Source organism: Podarcis pityusensis (genome assembly GCF_964106645.2).
Source record: "Podarcis pityusensis genome assembly, chromosome: 6".
Classification (NCBI taxonomy): domain Eukaryota; kingdom Metazoa; phylum Chordata; class Lepidosauria; order Squamata; family Lacertidae; genus Podarcis; species Podarcis pityusensis.
In genome coordinates this window covers 60,667,004-60,685,111 of record NC_138030.1, presented here as the reverse complement: position 1 = coordinate 60,685,111, position 18,108 = coordinate 60,667,004, and the positions used below count along the sequence as shown (strand labels likewise).

The following is an 18,108-nucleotide window of genomic DNA, read 5'->3' as shown; positions in this document are numbered from 1 at the left end:
ATGGAGGAATTTTCAAATGAATCATTAAGAGTAACGTAAACTGTCACAGGAAGAAAAGAAACAACACAAATTTCTAACAGCTAGCCTCAGTTTCTTGTACAGTGATTATATATTGACTTTACGGAAACTTAAAAAGTGGAACTGTGTTTGATAGTGGACCCCAATAACTTTATTTAAAGCAAAAATTAGAAAGCGATCAAAACGTTTTATAGAGGAGAACAAGAATATAATGCTAAGCCTCTTAAAATTGCCTGAACTGTGAAATCAAGTAATGAACACTAGAAAAGGTTCTGTCAGCTGGAATCAAAACTTAGGCAGTCAGCATTTTCACCTAAACCCTTATTACAGCAGGGCATTTGATTTTTCATCTCTACATTCTGTTCTGCCCAACAAATAAACCAACTTGACCTCTACCTGTTACTTTGAGAAGTCTGCCTATCATCTTTTAACTCGATCCTTTCCCCTCAAAGCCTCTTGAGCTACTCAGAATGAAAGGAGATGTCAAACCAGACGTGACTTTGATCATGTTTTTGGATCTGATGCTTGAGTCCTGTGTTTCCTTTACAAAAAGCAGCTGTTGGGGGCCCTGATCTGGTTGGAGAGTGGAACAAGGGAAATTTAGCTCTTTCCCCCATGCCATTTTCCATCTGAGAAGCACCGCACCTAAAACAACTATTTGCTGCAAATTTTAAAATTAAGGCTTGAACAAAGAGTATCTATTCCCCCTTACCCATGCCACTTCCACATTGTTCTGGAAGGAAAGCAGATTTTTTCCCACAGTGTGTGAAAAGGGTTGCAGGGAGGAGAGGGAATCAGCAAAAGCTGCCTTCCTTCCCTTCCATGAGCATAACTCACTGGATCTATGAACGGATCCAATGCCATTTAAAATATGTAAATCAGAGGAAATGAAAGCCCCAGGTGTGTGTGTGGGGGGGGGTAGGGATAACAAAGATTAACCCCTCATGGCCCCAAATCTATCTGGAGACCCCCACTGCCAGTGCCCCCACTTGTAACTAATAGAATGATAAATATATAAACAACCTTATGTACTACAGTGATTTTTTTTAACCTAACATATCACACAGCCACACAAATAAGTGACAATATGAAAAAATAAGAATGCTTTTCTCATATTAAATGGTACATCATAGAAAGAACTGTAGCTGTCACTACTACAAGTACGGTGTCCTGACAAAAGAAGTGTAAGAAGCTTTCTAACACAAAGGCATATCAGGAAAAGCTCTTTTCTGTAAAGTTGGAGTTTTCCTACTGATTAATGCTACATTCAACAAAAGAGACACTGTCTGCCTAATTACGTTAAATACTTATCTTCAGGGGATTAGCAAGGTGTTTCTGCTCAATGTCACTCTTCCTGACAACCTAATGATAGATCTGTTTACTTAAGAGAGCAATTAGTATTTTTTTTACTGTTTTCTTAACTGCCTTCATATCATGAAAATATTTGATTAACACACTCCAGCTTATCTTACACTGAGAGCAACATATTCCACATACTTCTTGCTCTTTCTTCAAAAGGAGCATGACTGCAGCTTGCAGTTATCTTCCAACACCCTCACATTCCACTTCACAAAGCCCAATGAAACCAATGCTGTATTTGTGTTTTAATCATTTTACTCTACGTCACAAAAAAATATTAACTAAAGTAAGAAACTAAAACACAAAAACGAGGAGAAATTCAGACTTCTTAAATGGCTCTAAAAATACAATTGATGCCCCTGTTATTCAACAGGGTTAGCAGGATGTGTCCCAAACGTGCAAACTACATCTTTTAAAGGCACAGAATAAAAAAGAAGAGGTGCTTTATATTTTGATTTATTTATCAAAACAAGACCTGCCCTGTAAATCTTGAGTGTGTATGACGAAGCCAATCTATGGGTAGAGTTCTTTTTATTGTGAGATTGTATTTCACAATAAAATTGTGAAATTGTGAATTGTGATTGACGTGGTGCTTTAATTTTATTTTCATGATTGTTGGCTGCCTTTGAGGGCCTGTTGGGCTAGAAAAGTCAGCTAAAAATGTTTTGACAAATGTACAAATAAATAGTGTAACTATGAGAAGTCTTACAATAAAATAGAAATTTAAATATAGGAGAATTCTGCTGCCAACACAGCTGATCTGAAAAGACAAGTCATTGGGGTTCTATCGTACACTGTTTCTTGCTAATTATGAGAGAACCTTCTATATAAGCCCCAGGATGAAATTTGGGATTGTGTTTAAAACCACTTGTCTCAGCAACAATCTAAGAAAAAATAGTGACTGTTTGCTTTTACTTTGGGATAGTAAATTCAGCATTTTGAAGTGTAGCAAAGGACAAACGAGAAAGTATTTCAGATATCAGAGGCAGTATTCTTCAGCAATTTGCTGTCCTAAAATAAAGATGTACTTACATTCTGCTCTACCTATAAGTTTTTCAATTGGTTTTCAAGGGTACCTGCATTGCAGTATTCCAGTGTGGAGCCCACAAGGGCAGCAGTGATTGTGACACAAGAACTGCATCAGCAAAAAGGGTCATAGACATTCAGCTAAATTTGTACTTCCAGGGAGGAGGCATGAGTAACTTTTTCCATCTCTTTCACAGCTGGCACTGAAATAGGTTACAAAAGCAGCATCTCTTTGGACCGGCCATATGGATAGTTGTATGTTAAAGGTTTGATGGAACAAGGACACCTAGGCTATTACGCTCAGCTTAAATGTGGCAATAAATCACAACACCATAATGAGGTTTAATTATTTCAATGGATTACAATACATGCTGGACTATCCTAGGGCTTTTTTTCACAGGTAGTCAGTTCCGGCACCTCTCAGGTGGGTGCCAGTGCCAAAAAAGAGAACGAGGGAGGCGTTCATGGGTAAGTTCCAGCACCTCTTTTTCTAGAAAAACAGCACTGTCTATGACTATTTATTAAATTCATTACTTTTTTAATGGTAAAGGAGTACGTAAGCAACTATTGAGCCAGGTGTGCAGGAAAACAAAAGTTAAAATGAAATATTATTATGGAACATAGGTTGTTACGGGCACATTTAAAAATACTGAAGACAAAAGAAAACACTTCTATGTTTTCTTATTGCAAATCTTGTACTACATTGAAGAGGTGGGAACTTTATTGCAACTGGTCACAAAACAGAAAATTTGTGCCAAGTTTCTTCCCAGCCTTTTGTCCTACTCTTCCTCCATTATTAAAACCCTTTTCTTTTTCTACTCTTGGGGTGTGGAACCTCAGGCTTGGAGCAGGGGGATTGCAACCCACCAGGCCTCGGCCTCTGTCCCTTGGACATCTCCCTACACCCCACCCCACACTGGCCCTGCTTTAACCCCCAAGTGTTTTTGCCTGCCTGGAATGTGTCCCTGAACTCTGATAACGCCTCTTGCTCACCTGGATAGAGAATAAAATTAAGCACTGTGTGAAATTAAGCTACTGTACAATTGTAAAGTTTACATTTGTTGCTCCACCCACTTTTGCCCCTGGCCCCACCCACCACTCATGTGACCTTCAGAAGGTTGTTCTGAAGGGAATGTGGTCTTTGGTCTGAAAAAGGTTTCTCAGCCATGTTCTACTGAACTGGAGCTGTTACAAGTATGCTTCCATTTAATTTCTTTTCTAATGTCAGTTTCCTGGCTACTTACTGAAAAGGCAAACTTTACAGCACATGGTACCTAATACACTGGATTGTGCAAGGGACCAATTGTAGCATTATTATGGCTGCTATCTTTGACTCCGAGCCCACAAATCTGCCTCAATCCAGCTATAAAGAAATCTATGATGGGGGGGGGGGATACATCTCTTTCTGGATCAGGTAAAGGTAAAGGGACCCCTGACCATTAGGTCCAGTCATGACCAACTCTGGGGTTGTGATGCTCATCTCGCTTTATTGGCCGAGGGAGCCGGCGTACAGCTTCCGGGTCATGTGGCCAGCATGACTAAGCCACTTCTGGCGAACCAGAGCAGTGCACGGAAACACTGTTTACCTACCCGCCAAAGTGGTACCTATTTATCTACTTGCACTTTGATGTGCTTTTGAACTGCTAGGTTGGCAGGAGCAGGGACCGAGCAACAGGAGCTCACCCCGTCGTGGGGATTCGAACCGCCGACCTTCTGATCGGCAAGTCCTAGGCTCTGTGGTTTAACCCACAGCGCCACCAGTGTCCCTTCTGGATCATGAACCTCACCCAAATGTGTATCTGCTTATTTGGGTGTGGATGCTATCTGTCTATACTGCACTGCATCCAATGGGATGAGTATTTTAATGTTCTGTTGCAAAAGTTCATGTGTTGCATTTTACTAGAACTCAAACCAATAGATTCAAGTTACAGAAAAGGAGATTCTGACTAAACATCAGGAAGAAATTTCTGACAGTAAGAGCTGTTTGACAGTGGAATAGACTCCATTGGAAGATAGTAGACTCTCCTTCCTTGGAGGTTTTTAAGCAGAGGTTGGATAACCATCTGTCATGGATGCTTTAGTTGCAGGGGGTTGGACTAGATGACCCTCAGGATCCCTTCCAACGCTACAATTCTATGAAAATCTGGTGGGTTCTTTATTTGGGGATCACAAAAGGTCTCTTTGGGAGGCCAGTGTTGCCTCGGAGCCAACAGCAACCTAGCTTTCACGGTTAAAAGAAAATAGACAAATTTTAATAAGGTAGGGTGTTATCAGTGGACAAATGTCCAATAACAGAGGCAGTATACCTCTGAATACAAAATGCCGTGGGCAGGAGAGGACGCTCATGGCTTCCTTGTCAGCTTGGGACTATGCTTGTAAGCTATATAGCATGCAGTTGTTGCACACTGAATACAGGACTAGAAGGCCTATGGCCCGACCCTGGAACAAATACCACAATGGAAAGAAAGTTTCTGCAGCACTGCTCTGATAAAGTGAGAAGCTGGCAATGCATCTATCTTTACACCAGGTCCACACTGCCCTGGTAGTTTGGGCAATGCTAGCATGGGAAGGTGATGTATGGAAGTGAGAGCTGGACCATAAAGAAAGCTGATTGCTGAAAAATTGATACTTTTGAATTATGGTGCTGGAGGAGACTCTTCAGAGTCCCATGGACTGCAAGATGATTAAACCTATCCATTCTTAAGGAAATCAGCCCTGAGTGCTCACTGGAAGGACAGATCGTGAAGCTGAGGCTCCAAAACCTTGGCCACCTCATGAGAAGAGAAGACTCCCTGGAAAAGACCCTGATGTTGGGAAAGATTGAGGGCACAAGGAGAAGGGGACGACAGAGGACGAGATGGTTGGACAGTGTTCTCGAAGCTACCAGCATGAGTTTGATCAAACTGCGGGAGGCAGTGGAAGACAGGAGTGCCTGGTGTGCTCTGGTCCATGGGGTCACGAAAAGTCAGACACAACTAAACGACTAAACAACAACAACAAAGCATGGGAAGGAGCTACTGCATGGACTCCTCCCACAGTACTAGGGACTTCCAATGTCACTGGGGTGGTATGGGAAGGACACATGCTAGAATGAGTGTCATACTACTAAGGTAATAATGGAAGAGACCCAAAGATTGAGGAAAGCCAAGAAGACACTGTCCAATATAATAATAAAAAAAATGGATGCAATTTTCAGACAGTTCTTCCCTCTATAACTTTTGTGGTACTAAGGCAATAATGTCAATGAAACAGATTATTGTCACAGATAATGGTCACCAGCTCCTTCATAAATTGCAGAAGAAAAAGAGACATATTGATCCAACAGTCACTTTCTGTCATCGTGTCTACGTCTATTACAGCAAATGAAGGGTATTTAATTATTTTACTTAATGGCTACAATGGAAAAAGACTATGATTGTGCCTCAAGTACCTCTATTGACCTGCTGCATTTTTTGTAGCATCATATTCATTAATAGATTTTTGTTGGCTGCAGCCTGTTGGATATAACAGAAGTGAGGCTCTGTAAAAGTAGACAGTGTACAAAAAGAAATACATCATCATGGATTTCAGCAATGATTCTCTACGCTCTGTATAATATATCTGACGAAAGTCAGTTCAACTAGTGCTTCTAGTAGCTACCACAGCTGGACACAGAAAGAAACAGAAAAAAGTTAACACGGTAGTCAGGAATATATGGTGCAGAAGAACTCTGAGCTCCTCCTGTTCCTGTGCAGATACCAACACCCACGCCAGAGGGTGAAGAAAACAGTACAGCATAATGGAGTTTATTACATGTTAGTGTATATCCATTATGCAAGCACCTTCATCAGCCTACAATGGTTTTAGCATACTTTAAGGATTGTGAGGATGGTGTGGTGGTTGCTTGGTTTTTTCCAAGATATGTACATTTTGGAGTGCCATGACTACCTTTTTATAACCTCTTTTCTACACAGCAATTGATATAGATCAGGGGTGTCCAATTGGTCAACCATGAAGGTCCACAGCTTTGGTAATCTCCCCCCTAAAAGAAGCTCAACAACCCCCTCAAAAAAAAAAAAAGAAAAAAAAAGTCAACAACTTTGACCTGGACCCCTTAAAAAAGCTCAACAACTTAGATTATCTTCCCATGAAATTTTCTAACTGTTTTCAAAAACTAGCTATACTGATTGCAGTAAGCAAAGACCCTATGTTGGTGAGTTACACAGAGGAAATATAAGCATGGGGGGGGGATTGTTGTTTTTCAACATGCTCTGTGCTTTTATCATTGCTTGCATCCCAATTCTTGCAAGTAAAAAACATTGGCTCTGATAACTGACCACTGGTTCCTCTCCCCATCAGCTGGCATTCCAGCAGGCTACTTTAGTGGGGGAGATGGACAGCAGGGCTCAAACAATCAGATCTGCTGCAAGATGAGGCTCCTCCTGTCACTAACTGTTTCCATTCCAGCTAACCATTACAGGAGCTACTATATAACTGGTGTATGTTTGCCATTTTCCTCTTCCATTCCCACCCCCCTTTCCTTTTGTGTTGTGCCTTTTATATTGTAAGCTTGCAGACAAGGGACTATAGTATTTCAGTTGGTTTGGCAGCCTTTTTTGGCTGAAGAATGGGCTAAAAATTATCTAGATAAATAAATAAATACATGTTTGTGCTGTATTGATGACAAATCCAATAGCAGTGCAGCATTCTGAGATTGTAGATAAGAAACCAATCACTCAGAGTGTGAAAAAGAGATCTTTAATGTGCTAACACAGCTATCCTCTTTCATGTAGTAGCAGTTGAGACTAATGCATTGTGATCTCAAGGTCCTAGTGAGCTTGCTCTTGAAAATGCATTAAATGTTTAGTAGCAAAGTATCCACGTTGCCTCCACACTGGACATTTACTGTGGAATAGCTAGGCTTTCCACTCACTTTTTACATGCTCCTCCTATGTTTTCCCTGTTCATCTTCTCTTCTCCTCCTTCCCTGCCACCAAGTGCAGAATATGTGATTATTACAGTGGTGTGAGAAATGTGTAAGACAGTTTGAGGAAAAGAAAGGACAAACAATCCAGAACAACACATTTGATAAAGCGTGTTCTCCTTCATGGAGAGCACGTGTTGCAGTGGGGTCTAGCTGGGTGGGACCATTTAGATGGCCAAGCTTGTGATTGGGCTATGTTGGGTTGTTGGGGAAATTTTGATGTTGCCAATTTGTGGGATGGACCAAGGGTTTTATATACTGAGCACACAGCATTGAGCGTTCTCTTTCGCTGTGTGCACCGGATCACCCGCCCACCCTCCCTAATTTAGGGCTTTTGTATTTGACCTTACTATGCCTGTCATGGGGTCATCTGCTTTTGGGGCAGGGGCCTGGTAAGAATTTTGTCCATTTGGCTGATTGGCTGGTACCATTTGGTTTTTCCCTACCTCATAGCAAATTGTCACAACTTGTAAGGTTGCGTTTGGCATTGGTTAAAAAATTGGTTGGTGGAGGGGTAAGGGTTGGCTGTGCCTGCCCCTCCAATGCTGCTGCTGCAAGGGAATTCCGTTAAAGGAATCCAGGGGCTCGTCATGCTTTGGTCCGAATCCCTGGTGTGGGGCTTGGGCAGCGCAAGCCCCTGGGAGCATGCGGGGAGAGGTGAGGGTCTGGTGCCCAGCTCCATTTTCTCCCCAAAATGTTTTCCCTTACTGGCTTTCGCAGGGTTGCGGAAGTCAGTTCTGTCCCTGGGCGGGGTCAGATAGTCGTAACCAGTGCCTAAGCAACCACTCACATTTATGTATTTTAATAAAGTTGTGGCCAAAATTATGCCAAAAACTTTAAACAAAAATTCTGTGTGAACTGTGCTTTATTTTGGGGGGTGGCTTGGGGACCTCGACACGCAATGGGTATCTATCATGAATTCTTATTTCATCTTTGGAATTCCATCCCAGTTTCATGAGCCTTGTATCACAGTCTCTTTTATATCCACTGCTGCTCATCTGGGGACCAGAGCCTAACAGAATTTAAAACAACTTTCTTCCCATCAGGTTCAAAGCTTGAAATTCAAAAATAAACTGGGGGGAAATGTTAAGAGAGTGGGAGGCCAGGTAACTCAACCAGTTATACCCTTGTGCTGCTATCAAATAACAATGGGTTTTTAAAAAATATATTATTTTTTTTAAAAAAAACATAATTTTAATCAGCACTGTCAGCTCACTATTTTGTGGGCTTAAAGCCTCACAAAAATATTAATCTGTGGTGAGAAATAGTGAGAGAAGATTATTAATTCTAAGGTTAAATATGTAGCAGCCCGTTTGACCTATATATCAATTTAAAGATATCTAAAGGAGAAGCCAGTACCTTACAGTATATGTCAGCCTTCAAAAGGGCCACATAAGTTAAAAAGGACATCACATCTGTGTTGGATTACAGAATGCAGTTGGAAAGAGAAAGAGGGAGAGAAAGAAAAGGAAAGGGGATAGCAGAATGTTTTATATCATTCAGCTTCACGGAGTGCATTTGATCATGGCAGATTAAAATAAAACAAAATCCCGAAGCCAAGAGCTTTTAGGTGTATTTATGGCTGTATAACAGTTTATACTAGTTTAAAAATGGAGCCTATGTGGAATTGCACCATAGTACAAACTCAAGCCTGACGCCGCTTGATTTCCTTACCAAGTATCCTCATTATCTCCTCTTTCCTTCGTTCTCCGTTAGCAAGAGTTATGTGATGAAAGTGCTGAGATAAAGTAATGGTAAGGAGGATACCGCAAGTGGTATTTGAAAAGCAGGAATAATTTACTACGTGTCTGCTTTGTTTTACTTCCCTGTGTCTTCCTGTGGTGAAAGGAAATTCATCTTTTCTGGCAGACTCCAGCCTTTTTAGGCCTGAGAGCTCCCCAAGCACACTGGAGTGCAGGTAAATGGATGTGAGTCTCCATGAGTACAGTATTAGGAGCAAGGATTTAATGCTGTGTTTTGCTTGGTCTATCATGCCCAAACTACAAATAAGGCAACACACACTTGTTTGCAAAAATTGCATCAGATGTAGCAGTAACCATAGGGCAGAACCCTTCCTTATGGGCATTTTGCCTGGAAGTTAACAGATGCATAATGCTTCAGCAGAGAAAAATGCAGTGATTGGAGTGTGAAACTTTGATTCTAACAGTGTTACTGCATGTGACATGGAGATAGGGGCTGAATGTGTAGATACATGAACAGGAATTGCTGGTAGTCATGTTGATCTTCTCAGCATGGTGCCATCTACATAATTTCTCCAATATTATGCATGTACCGTATTTGCTACAGGTTACAGCTCTGTGGTTTTGAGGTAGCCTTGAATATAAGTATGTTGGCCATTGGATCAGAGCCAGAACACTAGCTTCCTGGCAGTAGCATGTCTGCCATTTATAGGAAAGGAAACCAATGAGGATAGGTGGTGGAAATCAGGGCTATGTGGGCAAACCAGTGGAAATGCGAGGTTGGGTCTGCCGGTGTGCCTGTACAGCCCCTAAGGTCCGGGCTACCTCCACCACCCATAAGCAACACCTATGGGAGTTTCCCCTAGAATGCAGTTTCCATCATCCCAAACCATTGGTCATGTTGGCTGGGGAGTTCAACAGTATCCAGAAGTTCCCCATTCCAGCCTAGAATATGAAACTGAAATAATCTTAAAACATATATGACTTGGTGAAAAGCAGGCTGCCTGAGAATGAATGGGATTTTTAACTTCCTTTCTAAGAGAAACTGGGAAAGCACTTTAGCTTATCCAATATTTTATATGGTTTTGTTAAAGTAAGTGGAAACTTTTTCATACCTGTGAACTCTGCCTGCCCAAGTAAACAGCTGTAAATGTCTTACGTTGCTTTTGCCAAAGTGAGGATGGGGGCTGGGTGACTTCTGCTAAATCATTTTTGCCAAACTGAGCAGTTAGTTTAGATTTCATCACTCTTCTAGAATGCATCCTACCATCTCTACATGCTAAAACTTCTGATACTCTTTTGTATCATTAGCTCTTCCCTTCTTTTATCCCTTTTTCAGCAACCCCACTTTCATGACTAGAAATTTGCCAAGTCACTTTCTTCCGGCACCCCATTTCACCTTATTCTTTTCTTTTCCCCCTGCATTATGAAACAAAGGCACTACAGTGGTACCTCAGGTTACATGCGCTTCAGGTTACAAACGCTTCAGGTTACAGACTCTGCTAACCCAGAAATAGTACCTCGGGTTAAGAACTTTGCTTCAGGATGAGAACAGAAATTGAGCTCCGGCAGCGCGGCGGCAGTGGGAGGCCCCATTAGCTAAAGTGATGCTTCAGGTTAAGAACAGTTTCAGGTTAAGAATGGACCTCCGGAACGAATTAAGTTCTTAACCCAAGGTACCACTGTATAGTATTCCTTCCTATTCTTCTAAACAACAGTGCTCTTCCTTAAGCCCAACCACTCATCCTTACATTCCCTCCATCTTTTACTATTAACACATTATTATTATTTTTATTACTACTACTACTACTAGTAATACTTTGAATTACCCACCCTTCACCCCATGTTTTCAGAGAGGGTAACAGCAATTTAAGAACTTAGACCTTGCCACAATACATGGTAAGATCTAAGTTCTTTAGTTCTCTCCGTATTGTTGGCCTAACAGATTGCAACTGCTTCATGAGAATGGAGTAGCACCAGAAGTGATAATGGGATCACCAATATTTGTGAGTCCATTGGCACATTTACAAACAGCATAAACTGTTGTGGACACCACATACACACACCACAATCAAGAACACAATGCTACCTAGCCTATTGGCTACAACAGAATACTTCTCCCGAGTCTAATTTCAGTTGGGGATTGCTGTGATAAAAATGAATGTATTGCCTAGAATGTTGTTTTTGTTTCAAACATTGCAAATGGTGGACAAGATGGACTGTTTCAAGAAGTGGCAGAGAGATATTACTAGATTTGTCTGGCAGGGCAAGAAGCCCAGAATAAAATTTAAGATATTAATTGATGCAAAGGAAAGGGGTGGATTCGCCCTGCCAGACTTTAAACTTTATTATGAATCAGCAGCCTTTTGCTGGTTGAAAGAATGGCTACTTCTTGAAAATACAGACATTTTGGATTTAGAAGGTTTTAATAACGTATTTGGATAGCATGCATATTTATGGTATGATAAGGTCAAAGCACATAAAGCATTTAAAAATCATATTGTCAGGAAAGCACTGTTTAATGTTTGGATAAGATATAAGGATTTATTGGAAAACAAAACCCCAAGGTGGTTGTCACCGATGGAAGCGAAAGCTCTGAAAAGGCTCAATATGGAGGCCAAATGGCCGAAATATTGGGAAATTTTGGAACAAGAAGGAGACAAACTGAAATTGCAGAGTTTCGAGAAATTAAAAAACAAAGTGCGAGATTGGCTTCACTATTATCAGATAATGGAGGCATACAATTTGGATAAGAAAATTGGCTTCCAGGTGGAAAAATCAAAACTAGAAACAGAATTGTTAGAACCCAAAACTAAGAATTTGTCAAGAATGTATAACTTGCTGTTGAAATGGAATACTCAGGATGAAACGGTGAAATCTGCTATGATTAAATGGGCACAAGATGTTGGACATAATATTATGTTTGCTGACTGGGAACAGTTATGGACCACAGGTATGAAGTTTACGGCATGTAATGCCCTAAGAGAGAATATTATGAAAATGATATACAGGTGGTACATGACCCCAGTCAAGCTTGCAAAAATCTATAATTTGCCCGATAATAAATGTTGGAAATGTAAAGAAACCGAAGGTACATTCTTTCACCTTTGGTGGACGTGCCCAAGGATTAAGGCTTTCTGGGAAATGATATATAATGAACTGAAAAAGGTATTTAAATATACCTTCTTGAAGAAACCAGAGGCCTTTCTCCTGGGCATAGTCGGCCAACTGGTGTCAAAGAAGAATAGAACTTTTTTTATGTACGCCACAACAGCAGAAAGAATACTCATTGCAAAGTATTGGAAGACACAAGATTTACCCACTTTGGAAGAATGGCAGATGAAGCTGATGGACTATATGGAACTGGCAGAAATGACTGGCAGAATCCGAGACCAGGGAGAAGAGTCGGTGGAAGAAGAGTGGAAGAAATTCAAAGATTATCTACAGAAATATTGTAAAATTAATGAATGGTAGAATGAAGTTGGATAGAAATTAAGTGGTTTCCAGCTGTAATGCTTTAAGGGAATATGAAAAAAGGGTTATAAATAGGTAAAAATCTAATGCTATTATTTTTAAGATCAAGGATTAGGATAATTAAAGAGGGTAAGGATTTGCTGAACCAACAGATTGAAGTGGAATACAAAAAAGGGAGGTATGAGGAGGTCCGGGAAACAAGCTAAAGGAAAATAAGTAATGGAAAACCTGTGTGTTTTTAACCATTTTTATTTTGTATTTTTGTTATTTTTTTCACTTTTATTGTAATATTTTTTAAAAAATCTTAATAAATATCTTATAAAAAAAAATAATTTCAGTTGGGGAGAGGACTCTGCGGGCACAAAGGAAGGCCTCTGTGGCTGCACATGCACCCATGGATACCATATTAGCAAGCCCTGGTTTAATACAATGGACTGCTTTGACATGTATTTATTAGAATGACTGTCTTTTAGCTTGCTTGCTCACAAATTCAAAATCAACATCTTTATTTCAGAATTGTGTGCAAATTAGAAATAACAATAACAAAAGAATCACTTAGAACAAAAATCAAGGGGCCTTTTGTCCATAAGCTGCAATTATACTTTAAAAAGTAATAATATAATTTCCTTTAAGAGGCAAAAGATTTTGTGACAAGTGGTAAGATATTTATGTAGCAGGAGACACAAGAAAAGTTAAGCCAAAAGGATGACTTGAAAAGTAACTAACAAATCCAGAAGTGGAACAACAGTATCAATGGTACGTAGAAAGACTTCATTCAAACTTTCCAACATTTAAATCGACAAAACAACCTCTCCTGCAATGCCATTAAAAAGCCATTACAGAATAAAATCAATTCACGTTAACAATAGTTTGAAAGGGTCTCCCACCTGTCATTTTACAACATAATATAAATTGCAGGATGCCACTCTTTGGGGGCAAGCCAACCTAATTCTCAGTAATATTTTGGAATAAAGAAGCCTTGAGAGTAACGGAAACCATAATGCAACACTACAAATGCTTGCCTAAAATACTGGAATGAATATTATCAAAATATTTACAGCTGCAGAAGCACTCAACTTCTGTAATCTCACACACACTACCTCGTACATTAAATCTGAAATGCAGTCTAATAATTTTAAAATAAATACATACATGGAAGATAGCTTTGAAATCCTAAAAAGCCACCTGAGTGACTCTATTTACCTGGCTCCACTTCATGCCATCCACTTGACTGGCTACCACTTCCTGGAGACCGCCCTTGGCTTGTATAAAATGGCTCTTCACCAGGACTGTCCATTTCATCCTCTACAGATTTGAGGCGCTTTGTAGAGCTGGAATTGAAGGAAACACACACAGAGAGAGACATTAATGCAAGAACTAAAGTGAGACAAAATGTCAGGCTGCATTTTAGAGTTGCAGCTCTGGAGAACTTCCTTGCTCTGAAGCAGAGGTGATGGCAACTACTCTGCTTCTTCTGCCCTGTTAATCTTCTGTCTCCCTTGAGTGCTTTGCTCCACCCTTCCAGTCCTGTGTTTTGGAACAAAAGTCAATTCCTGCTTTCTAATAGCAGGATGTGTTCAGAGGCCTGTAGAGGCCTGGGAGAGAAGGTAAGGTATACTGGCTGAAGACTTGCTGGTGTTTTCAGTTCCGTTTGCCTTTTGGTGGCATGCGGAAACTCCGGGCCAACAATCCCACTTCCTCTACAGTCTAGTCCATAATCCATCATATTTATTTTGGAGACGGCGGACAAAGAAATGTAAGAGGATGAGAGCTTAAGCATGTGGGCGTATATGTGCAAGAGTGTCTCCCTATAGTTTGTCACAACAGAGCCTAAGTGAACAGGGTGTTCAGACATAGTATTCAATCTGTAAAGGCCAACAGTACAGATGCTCAGTGTGTGAAATGGGACACTATGCATGTACATGCCTGTGGAGCTCATCCATGTAAGGTGGGGATCCTGATTGCCTCAAGATCTCCTCTTGCATAGAGGAACTGTATGTATGTATGTATGTTGGTATGTACATAGAACTCCTCACGAGAGGATGGAGGAGGATGTGGCCACAGGGTGCAGGAGGCGGGTTGCCTGAACTCTGCTTATGTGACTTCCAGCTGCAAAGGTAAAGTATTTTAGAGCAGGTTGCATAGTCCAACCATTTCCATCCTTCGTAAGAATTCAGCTTTAGCAATAACTTGTTTGCACGGTGGCCCCATTTTCATTTTTACAAAGCTTCAGTGGTATGGGAGGAGGAGAATTGTTCTGACATTTATTCCATGAAGAAGTTTAATTTCATAGCAACTCTGTAAAAACACCATGCACAAAGTGTTGCAGGTTGGAGTGTTCTCCTTTAGGGTTCCAGCCAGCCAGCTATTTCCTCTTCACCCCATTTCATTTCTTTCCCACTCCTCTAGCCTCGTTTCCATTCCTGTCTGCCCCAAAGTCAGTTAAGCTGCCCATAGCAAGCTCAGTCCTCATTGAACTACCGGTATGTAGCCCCAGCCCAAAAATGCCTTGAGTCTGCTGGCACTTCCCTCTTGTCTGTTGCTGGTGTGAATTTCAGTACGTAAGTATCCACTTATGAGGTTACTGTTAGTCTATGCAACAACTATAACTACAACAACTATAACAGCAGGAACTACTACAATTACAGCAGCAGCAGCAGCTACAAGTAAGATGCTGCTACAAGTAAGATTTTCCATTCCATTTTAACATGGACTGGTCTTTTACGTGGAACAAAGTCATTACGTGATCATTATGAGTAAGGTTTTATAGTTCTCCCTCTCTTTCACATTAACAAACCATCACAGAATAGAACTGGATAAGCAAAGCAAATTCTGTGGGAAATGAGGAAAAGATTGAGAGAACAAATTTGACATAAAGGCAGCTTCTTTGGGGAGCCAGAAAAGTGCTTTGAGGATTTTGCTAAATAGTGTGGCTAGGCAAGGAAATTATTGCTTGGAGATTATTCTCTCTCTCTCTCTCTCTTTCTCTCTCTTAGCAATTCCGAATTCACTTCATAAGCCAAAAAGATTTTTAACTTGAGCGATGCAGAGGTGAAACGCAGAAAGACTGTTACTCATCACTTGCCACATACATTCCTCCCTCATGTAACATTCAAGCAAAGCCTGAAAGGAAAGATAACCCTTATGCTGAGCTCTGAAGGTCAGTCGACTCGGACTCTGGCAGAGTAATGTGGGGAATTGCAGAGCCAGGAGCCCTCGGCTTCTTGAGCTATAGTATGAGGAACAGACTGAGGCTGGGAGGAAAAATGTCCTATTGAATTCACTTTCCAAGACAGGGTCAGCAGATATTACATCTATTGTCAGCTTTATAGAGTCTATTGCACATTTCTATGTACAAAGGAAGCAGAAACTCCCAAGGGTAAGCTACCTGACTAAACGTCCTATTGAGTGAGCCAGAGAAGGCTGTTTTCTGTATCAGAGATCTATTGCATTTGGATGGTGGTGGTAATAAACTGCCATAATTCCTCTCAGGCGGAAGTCTTTATAGAGATAATTCACACTGAGTCTTCTTGGATTTTGCCACAGTAAGGATTTTCTTATTTGACGTTTAAAGCAAGATCTCTGTGGTATCAGAAGATACTAGAACTTGTATCTGAGAAAAAAGTTTGCCTCTTCATTGTGCCTCCTATTTTAGACCCTTTGTTTACTGATACCTGGAAGTCTATCCATGTATGAAGAAAAGTAGCTACAGTGTCTGTGTCTGGATGGGATCATAAACCATGGGTTATCGTGATGGGAATGAATTAATGCATGCCTCACGCTCACACATGCCCTGTCTCCATCCACTATGGATGAGCGGGGGCAATAAGACACTTTTCTATTAATTTTAGATTATCCAAACCTGAAAATGTGTGGTTGCTACCAATCTGTTCCTGGTCACCATGCCAGAGAAGGAGGGAAGAATAAGCCTTGCAAAGGGTTTGTTCACACTGTTATGAACAGCTGAGGTGCAGGAGAGTGGGGGAGGGGTCAATCCTGCTCAATTTGGGTACATGGGAGAGTTCCCAAACCCAGCCCTAAGCAGGTTGGAAACTGCTTCCTTGAGACTTCATAGCACTGAATCATCTGATGTCATTGTGATGCCAGGTGACTGACACGTAGGGGGCCCTACCCACTTGCTAAATTTGACTCATGATAAGGATCTGGCCCATGGAGCCAACAAGGTTCCCCACTGCTTTGGAACTAACAATTTATCATTACTTCCAAATGCAATAAACTAAGTTCATGAGGGCCAGACACTTATTTTTCAAAACATTAAAATCAAGATTCTTAATATTCTGCCCATAGTCCAGGAATGAAAAAAAAAAAGTATGTCAGAGCCTGATCAAGGCATTTTAAATGTCGACACAATACATTTTTGCGTACAATACAGTCATTGCCTTGATAATCTCCCCAGCACTATAGTCTTAAGATTATGTACTTACAAGTAAATATTAGCAAAATCAATCGGAACATACTTTCATATAAAAATGTTTAGCTGTAAATAGCAAAGCTGTAAGTGGTAAGACATTTAAGGAGAAGTAACCTATGTGAGAGAAAAACCCAAATATATTGTGCAGTTATTAACTTATTAACTACTGGTCTTGTTTATAATTAGCTTCTTATCTGTGTAAGGTATTTGTAGAAGCATACAAGAGTGACAACTGAGTTTTACTTTTAAGTACCATTACTAACTTGTCTATTCCACCAGTCCTGTACTGGAAACAAGTATAGCCTGATAAATGAATGATAATTGCCCAGTGCATTCACAAAAATGCCAAATTTGCAAATAAATATGCTGATTACTGCTATATAATAATTAGTTTATTTGCCAACTTTCAGAATTTTGACTAAGTAAATAGTATATTCTCTTAGTCATCACAAGTTATTAACCATACAGAGGTGTATTTGTAGAAAGTAAGCACAAACTCTTCATATTAGCTACAGGTGTCAATATATTTTTAAAAATCTGACTGCAGCTGAGCAGAACCAAGGCTACTTCACACTACATTATTTTACATATCAATTCCGTGTAGGAGCAATTGGGTACTCTGTCATGTGTAAACAATCCACATGCTTATCTCTGCTGAGTGTAACACATAGTGGTAAGATGCAGTAAGCCAAAGTAACCTATGTGAATAACTATATAAGCACTATATAACCTATGTGAATAACTATATAAGCACATGTGTATTTAATATATTTATTTAATGTATTTAATCGGCTTGCACACATTACCTAACAGTGAAGTAATATCTTCAAAGGAAATGATCAAAAGTGCAAGAACCATGGTAAAGAGAGAGACACGTTTGCTAAGGTTCTGAAGGAAAGAGCTGGCCAAGGTCTAATGGAGAGCTGGCAATCACTTGACTAAGGCCCAGATCATGCAAGGTGCAGAATTTGTACTGGCATTGTTGAAATTGCCAAAGTTGTATAGGAAGTTGCCTCCAACAAACAGCTAACCCCATGGAACTGCCTCTGCACTGTTGTGTTTCAAGCAGCAATCACACTGCTATTAGCACATCTAAATTAAATTGGGTCTAATCCAGGAATACTCAGTTTGTGAAC

At 40.4% G+C, this 18,108-nt stretch overlaps 1 protein-coding gene across 10 annotated transcripts in view; it reads right to left on the bottom strand.

Moving 5' to 3' along the window:
- NFIA (nuclear factor I A) overlaps positions 1-18,108 on the bottom strand; it is a 413,608-nt gene that overhangs the window by 70,090 nt on the left and 325,410 nt on the right. For all 10 annotated transcript variants that reach the window (XM_081011813.1, XM_081011818.1, XM_081011811.1 and 7 more), the window contains exon 6: positions 13,744-13,871. In XM_081011813.1, the coding sequence (XP_080867939.1) occupies positions 13,744-13,871 (128 nt within the window). The remainder of the gene's footprint in view (positions 1-13,743; positions 13,872-18,108) is intronic.